The sequence below is a fragment of the Macadamia integrifolia genome, chromosome 2, assembly GCF_013358625.1.
Source record: "Macadamia integrifolia cultivar HAES 741 chromosome 2, SCU_Mint_v3, whole genome shotgun sequence".
Classification (NCBI taxonomy): domain Eukaryota; kingdom Viridiplantae; phylum Streptophyta; class Magnoliopsida; order Proteales; family Proteaceae; genus Macadamia; species Macadamia integrifolia.
In genome coordinates, this window is record NC_056558.1 from 34,703,825 (window position 1) to 34,711,598 (window position 7,774).

The 7,774-nt window shown below is 38.6% G+C and overlaps 2 protein-coding genes across 2 annotated transcripts in view; one reads left to right on the forward strand and one right to left on the reverse strand.

The window, feature by feature from the left end:
• The first annotated feature begins 246 nt into the window (after positions 1 to 246).
• Positions 247 to 1,047, forward strand: LOC122072079 (lachrymatory-factor synthase-like). Its single transcript, XM_042636618.1, has one exon. The coding sequence runs from the start codon at positions 310 to 312 to the stop codon at positions 889 to 891; it is 582 nt and encodes a 193-aa protein (XP_042492552.1). The 5' UTR covers positions 247 to 309; the 3' UTR covers positions 892 to 1,047.
• A 4,175-nt stretch (positions 1,048 to 5,222) lies between these two features.
• The window catches only part of LOC122071895 (monoacylglycerol lipase-like), a 5,870-nt gene continuing 3,318 nt past the window's right edge, over positions 5,223 to 7,774 (reverse strand). The window contains exons 4-7 of the mRNA XM_042636359.1: positions 6,404 to 6,468; positions 6,069 to 6,158; positions 5,896 to 5,988; positions 5,223 to 5,769 (exon numbers count right to left, since the gene is read on the reverse strand). Of these exons, the coding sequence (XP_042492293.1) occupies positions 5,359 to 5,769; positions 5,896 to 5,988; positions 6,069 to 6,158; positions 6,404 to 6,468 (659 nt within the window). The 3' untranslated portion in view covers positions 5,223 to 5,358. The remainder of the gene's footprint in view (positions 5,770 to 5,895; positions 5,989 to 6,068; positions 6,159 to 6,403; positions 6,469 to 7,774) is intronic.

Consider the following 7,774-nt stretch of genomic DNA (forward strand, 5'->3'; position numbering starts at 1 on the left):
ATAAAAATTGAAATTTCTACCTATTTATGGTTCAAGAAACGACTCAGGCGTTTTGCTATTTTTAAAAACGACTTATGACCATTTTTTTGCTGGTTACTGTCGATTTTAAAAAACATGACTTATCAAATATGTTCAATTCCGTTTCTACTTAAGAAACGAAAATTTATGTTTCTACTGTTTCCTGAAATAGAAATGATAGAAACACAATCAAACGGCCCTAAGTCGATCTATTGTTTTTAAGTTCAATCCGGTTGGAAGTTTTTTCATTCTCTCTCTCTCTCTCTCTGTCTCTCTAGATTACAATCACATATGGCGATGGCAGCGGAGGAATCATCGAAGCCACAACAGTCGAAGTGGGAAGGCAAGCTTTGTGCAGAGCTAAAAGGTGTAACTGCAGAGCAAGTGTGGCCTCTGCTAGAAGACTTCTTCAACCTCCACAAGTGGTTCCCTGCCATCGACACTTGTAAGCCGTTAGAGGGTGTCTCTGTACAGCCCGGCTGCGTCCGCTACTGCGCCATTACAAAATCACCCCCTGCGCCGTCGTCGGAGTCATCGGCCGAAGAGAAGGAGATCGCCGCCACGACCACTTGGGCCAACGAGAGACTCGTGGCCATCGACCCTGTGGAACGTTCCCTAACCTACGAGGTCACTGAAAACAGTATGGGGATTAAGTCTTACTTAGCCACCATGAAGGTATTCCAACTCTCCAAGGCGGCAGCGGCGGAGGCGGCGGCGGCCAATTCTGAAGGGTGTAAGATCGAGTGGTCATTGGAGGCTGATCCTATTGAAGGCTTGACTTCTGAGGCCTTTCTCTCCTATTGCGAGTCCAGCCTTAAAGGCATGGCCCAGAGAATGGAAGATGCTCTCTGCCGTACTCCAACAACTCTCTGAGTAAGTTGATTATTAATTTCCCTCAAATAATGCTTCTTTTTATGTGATTCCCTAAGACTGTTAGTGGCGGTGAAAATTGTGGCAGTGATGAAGTTGAAGACTTTTATTAGCATCTTTATCTATACGCGTGCTTTTTTGCTCATTAGTACTTTTGTGGAAGTTGAGGTGTTGTGGTGGTGGTGGGCACCGGCCTCATCAGATGAAATTAGGCATTGAAAATAAATAATGTAAAAATAATTTTGGAATTATCAAGTATTTGAAAATCAGATTAAATCATTTTTTTTTTTTTGCAATATTTGAAGGATTCATCAACAACATCTGAAAGTTGCCCATGCATTTTTTTTTCAAAAAGGGGGAGGGGGGAAATAAATAAAAAATTGAGCTCCTCTTCAACCATGACGAAAGAGGAATTCCTACACTTATAGGTGCCATTGCGTGTTATTTGGTAAATATAAATAGGGGTTACAAAAATAAATGGCATTCATTGACTTGTCAGCATTGTTACTAGGGATTTCTATGGTTTTTCCATCCCCTAAATAAGATGGTCCTATCAATGACATATAAGATAATATGATCGAATTTTACTTCTTGACTTCTAGCCTTTTGTAATTCATGTATGTTATTAGAATAAGATAATTTTTTATCAAAAAAAAAAAAAAAAAAAAAAAAAAGGGAGTTATTATCAATTTCTTCCAAGTGGAAGAATAATTACCTTAATTGAGTGTATTTTTACAAGGCATAAAAACTTTCATTAAAAAAAGGGAGAAATAACGCTACTTAGTTGCGTGGACTGTCTACCTAAAAATAGGAGGATGCAAAATTATCATCCACCTTTGTAAAAATATAAAACTCTATCATTGTTGATGTTTTTACTTGTGCTCTAATTGACCCCACATTGATACAATGGCCACACAAATGGGTAGCGAACACTTGCCCTTAAAAACAAAACAAAAAGTCCTCTTAAACGATTATTCACAATCACACACTCAGGCAATTTTCATCCCCATCGATTGTACCAAAACACCCCCTATTTGATGGATTGCATTGATGGAGTTGGGGTGCTGTGCATGAAGTCCTCTTCCCCCAAAAAGGAAAAGGTTAACTATAGCAATATGACTGTCTCACATGGATTTTTTAATTATTTTCTCTCTTTCTCTACCGATATCACATGAACCCATGTAGAGGACGCCAATTTCAACGCCACCAATGGTGTGCCACGAGAGATTCCCCACAGTTACGCCATTGGAAACCTTTTTATAAAGAAGGGGAAGGATTCTCAAAGTTACACCCCTGACTAAGCACATTGATTACTCTATTAATTTTTTTTTTCTCTTTAAAATAAAATAATTAACCTTTTTATTGTGTTTGGGCTTTGTCTTTAATAAGAGCATTTGATGACTGGTTGAAAAAAAATTCCCTGAAAACCAACTTAAACAAGCAATTATATTGAGTTGGTCAACTAATTTCCTGATTAAATTAATAAATCATGAAACATTCCAAGGACCGTCTTTCTGCCCTCCAAGTAATCCACTTGCATTTCTCGACTGTAATTGCAAAATAACTTGTAAGAAGCCCATCTAGGATGACTTTGAATCTTTTGAGTTTTTATAAGTAAGGAAGATGGTTTACGTGGGGGAGTGTGGCAGCTGCGTCCATAGTCCAAACTCCCGCACATGTGGTTGAAATGACAACATGTGCCCCATAAAATGAAAAAAATGACGTTTTTATTGACGTTTCCTCTGATGCTCCATTGGTCCCGTGCATGTGCATGTGCACTCCCACATAGGAAACAGTTACCCTTATCAGTGATATTGGAGAAAGAACAGCTTGTCCCCCCTTGTTTCTACCAGTATAACCATGTACCTAGGGGTGGCAATTCGTGGTCCGAATCGGCTAAATCGATCGGGACCGACCGTTTATAGACCGGCCCGGCCCAGACCGTTTATTAAACGTGTCGGGTTTGAGCCCGGCCCATTTATAAATGGTCGGTCTCGGTTTTGCTACTTGAACCATCAGGCGCTCGATCGAGACCGACCGAATAACGCCAGACCGAGACCGGCCTATTGTGCACCGACTTGGCCCGACCCTTTAATGATTGTAGAATACCTATTTTACCCCCCAAATTAAAGAATAAGAACTAAAAAGTAAAGACATGTTCACATTTTAAATAATGGTTATATTTGGTATCATTTATTGATTTATTGTCATTGTTTTGGGCTTGCATGAGTGGGCCGGAATATAATAACACATTTTAAAGAGGACCCGTTTAAAAACCGGTTAAAGCCCGTNCAATATTTGAAGGATTCATCAACAACATCTGAAAGTTGCCCATGCATTTTTGTTTCATTCTTACTTTAGAAAAAAAGGGGGAGGGGGAAATAAATAAAAAAATTGAGCTCCTCTTCAATCATGGCGAAAGAGAAATTCCTACACTTATAGGTGCCATTGCGTGTTATTTGATAAAAAAAAATAGGGGTTACAAAAATAAATGGCATTCATTGACTTGTCAGTATTGTTACTAGAGATTTCTATGGTTTTTCCATCCCCTAAATAGGATGGTCCTATCAATGACATATAAGATAATATGATCGAATTTTACTTCTTGACTTCTAGCCTTTTGTAATTCATGTATGTTATTAGAATAAGATAATTTTTTATCAAAAAAAAAAAAAAAAAGGGAGTTATTATCAATTTCTTCCAAGTGGAAGAATAATTACCTTAATTGAGTGTATTTTTACAAGACAGAAAACTTTAATTAAAAAAAGGGAGAAAGAACGCTACTTAGTTGCGTGGACCGTCTACCTAAAAATAGGAGGATGCAAAATTATCATCCACCTTTGTAAAAATATAAAACTCCATCATTGTTGATGATTTTACATGTGCTTTAATTGACCCCCACATTGATACAATGGTTACACGAATAGGTAGCGAACACTTGCCCTTAAAAACAAAGCAAAAAGTCCTCTTAAACTATTATTCACAATCACACACTCAGGCAATTTTCATCCCCATCGATTGTACCAAAACACCCCCTATTTGATGGATTGCATTGATGGAGTTGGGGTGTTGTGCATGAAGTCCTCTTCCCCCAAAAAGGAAAATGTTAACTACAGCAATGACTGTCTCACATGGATTTTTTAATTATTTTCTCTCTTTCTCTACCCATATCACATGAACCCATGTAGAGGATGCCAATTTCAACGCCACCAATGGTGTGCCACGAGAGATTCCCCACAGTTACGCCATTGGAAACCTTTTTATAAAGAAGGGGAAGGATTCTCAAAGTTACACCCCTGACTAAGCACATTGATTACTCTATTAATTTTTTTTTCTCTTTAAAATAAAATAATTAACCTTTTTATTGTGTTTGGGCTTTATCTTTAATAAGAGCATATGATGACTGGTTGAAAAAAATTCCCTGAAAACCAACTTAAACAAGCAATTATATATTGAGTTGGTCAACTAATTTCCTAATTAAATTAATAAATCATGAAACATTCCAAGGAGCTTCTTTCTGCCCTCCAAGTAATCCACTTGCATTTCTCGAGTGTAATTGCAAAATAACTTGTAAGAAGCCCATCTAGGATGACTTTGAATCTTTTGAGTTTTTATTAGTAAGGAAGATGGTTTACGTGGGGGAGTGTGGCAGCTCCATCCATAGTCCAAACTCCGGCACATGAGGCTGAAATGATAACATGTGCCCCATAAAATGAAAAAAATGACGTTTTTATTGACGTTTCCTCTGATGCTCCATTGGTCCCGTGCATGTGCATGTGCATGTGCATGTGCATGTGCATTCCCACATAGGAAACAGTTACCCTTATCAGTGATATTGGAGAAAGAACAGCTTGTCCCCCCTTGTTTCTACCAGTACAACCATGTACCCTTCTTAATTAACACTGCACAACCAGGGATTTACTTCTCAGGTATCGGATCAATATCCGTCAGTGCTAAGACTGATCTGGTCCAATACCAATCCAGATCTGCCAATAGCGGCTTCAAACAATACTGATACAATCTAGCTGGGCCGATCCAGTACTGATACTCAGAACCGTGATCACAATTTATGGCAATATATTCACCTTGAAGAAATAGTGGAAAGATGTCCCATGAAGAACAAATTACCTTGAAGAAATAGTGGAAAGATGTCCCATGAAGAACAAACTGATTTCCCAGGGTGAAGTCCTTAATGGAAATATGCAGGCTTTTTTAGACGACCTTGTACCTTGCTTTGTATTGAGGGCTTCTCTTCTTCTAGTTGAAACCCCCTATGGTTTCTTTCCAACCAAAGGCAAAAGATAGTTGAACATATACACACACACACAGCAGGATATATACATTCACTTTCATTAAACATTTTGCAATGATATGTACAAAACCTTCAAAACCTTCCAGGCAAATATTATAAACAACAATAATAATCAGTAAAAATAATTAACTTGTGATTCATTATTTCCCTTCCCATGTTCACCGGGAATGTAATCGCTTCTCCATCCAGTTGATTATGTCACCTGCTACCTCTTCGTGCTCAGGCTCAAAAAGTAGATCATGCAAGAAGCCTTCATAGAGAATTATGTCCTTGAACTCTGAGGCTGCTACATTGTAGAGGTCCTGTGAAGCGAGAGGATCAGTGACTCTGTCAGCAGTTCCATGGAGTACCAGGAATGGGACAGTGACAGACTTCATGTTTCGCAGCAAGTAGGATGATATTCGGAGAATCTCAAGACCCGTTCGGACCCTTATGGGTCCAGTATATACCAGTGGGTCTGTGTACTTGGCCACCATAGCAGCAGGATCCCTCGACACTGGAGTTCTCCTTCTATTTGCAACTTTGAATTGTACTCTGGGAGCAACAAGAGATAATAGAGGTGCCACAGCCTGTATAAAAGAAATAAAGAAATTGGATAGCGAAAAGTCAATAGAAGTGGGTTTATTTCATTCTGGTTAACTATTGGCTTAGTTTTAATTCATACTTTGTCACAAGTGAGATGGAAAGAAAATTACCTTAACCATTGGGTGTGCTGGTTTAACCCGCAAAGCCGGTGATGTTAGTACTATTCCCTCCAGCATGCATTTGATGCGAGGATAACAAGCAGCCTAGAAACACCATGGTTAACAATGAGAAACAGAGTAGAAATCCGCCAAAACTTGGAACAGGTAAACTTCTGAGGTCTTACCTTCAACACCACAGCACCACCAGCAGAATGACCAAAGAGAAAGCATGGAATTTCTGGATTCTCCAGTTTAACTTTCTCCAAGAAAGCTCCCTGGAGAACATAATATACATAGCTCTTCAGTTTACAAGAAATTGAGGAACATGAAAATATCCATTTTACAGGGCTGTACATAAGGTATGAATAGGCTTGAAAAATAAGCTACATCTTCAGCCTCAGCCTGGATAGACTACCAGAACAGTGGCTGCTCATTAAATTGACTGATTTCACCATTCTCTATGCAAATGTGTAGGTTTGTTGTATGAAGTGATAAATGAGAACATTGAGGACAAACTTACAGTGTCTGCAACAACATGATCAAGTGAAGGTACATATCCATGCAATCCATCACTCCCGCCGTGACCTATAACAAACTACAGAAGGTTAGTGAATGGAGAGGATGACCCTCAAAAGGAAAACCAGTAAACTGCCATGATTGGTAAGCACTAAGACAAATTAAAGATCCCTGTGGGAAGGAAATGTTTTGAGATATATAATTCATTCTTAATTATGTATTCAACTGAGTCTGACAAAAGCAGGAAAAAAACACAAATTCCCATAATAAAATAATCTGATGATGAGAAATATTGCATGATTTTATAGTCCATACAAGACCAAGACATCAGAAAACAAATATTGAGTTGAACATGTCAATAATACTACAATTCTACCAAAAAAATAAGGGTAATTTATAATGCCACCCTCTGGAGAATGCCAATATTAGAGGGGCACCCCCTCTCTTTCACCAAATTAGACTCGAACCCCCTGCCGTCAGTCAGTGTTACAGAATATACAATGAATGCTGACATCAGCAGTTCATTTTTATTTTAAATACCATTTTACCCTTAAAAATAAGGGAGTACCGATATTACCCTCACTTACACGCACCCCTTAACCCCATATCATCTGAAATGCTAACATCAGCATCCCACCGCAGGTCCGAGCTTCCGACAATATCTCGATCAGAACTTCTCCCAACCGGCTGATCCCATTCCAGGACCTCTCGCTGGAAGAAAGGAGGGTTTCGGGTGGGTGGATGAAGAAAGGAGGAATGTGGTGGTGCCGGAGTCCACAAGGCCTTTAACTCCGATCTTGGACTCATCGAATTGCTTCACCGCTGTAGCTCGATCATAGTCTTGGTCACTGGTGGGAGCACCGATCGTCATCTTTACTCTATACCAGAATTGGCCATCCCAATGTCAACGAAGCGTAACCATAGTTGTCAAGGCGTCGACTAGGCGACGCCTAGGCGTCCAGGCGGTTTGCCTGGGGCCTAGGCGACAGCCGCCTTGTTGCACTGCATGTTGCCTTATATTTCGGCACTTATTTATGCCAAATATCATTCAAGTAAATGTTTTTAATATTTGTTATTTCATTTTTTAATATTTGTTATTTCATTTACTTAAGATATGTTTTTAATATTTGTTATTTCATTTTTTAATATTTGTTATTTCATTTACTTAAGATATTATTCATAAATAAGCAAATACCCCCTATTTGAATCCAATAAAAATAATTTAAAAATCAAATTCCAAAAGGATAAAAAGTCAACCCCCTAGTCCAAGAACAAAAACTGGATTTTGGTTATATGGACGATTTTCAACTTTTAAATGCTAGGGTTTTTTCTCAATTATGAAAATTTTATAAATTCTATCATGTTAAAACATTGC

Coding starts and splice junctions, on each gene's coding strand:
- LOC122072079 (XM_042636618.1), top strand. CDS start 310: ATGGCGATGGCAGCGGAGGAATCATCGAAGCCACAACAGTCGAAGTGG.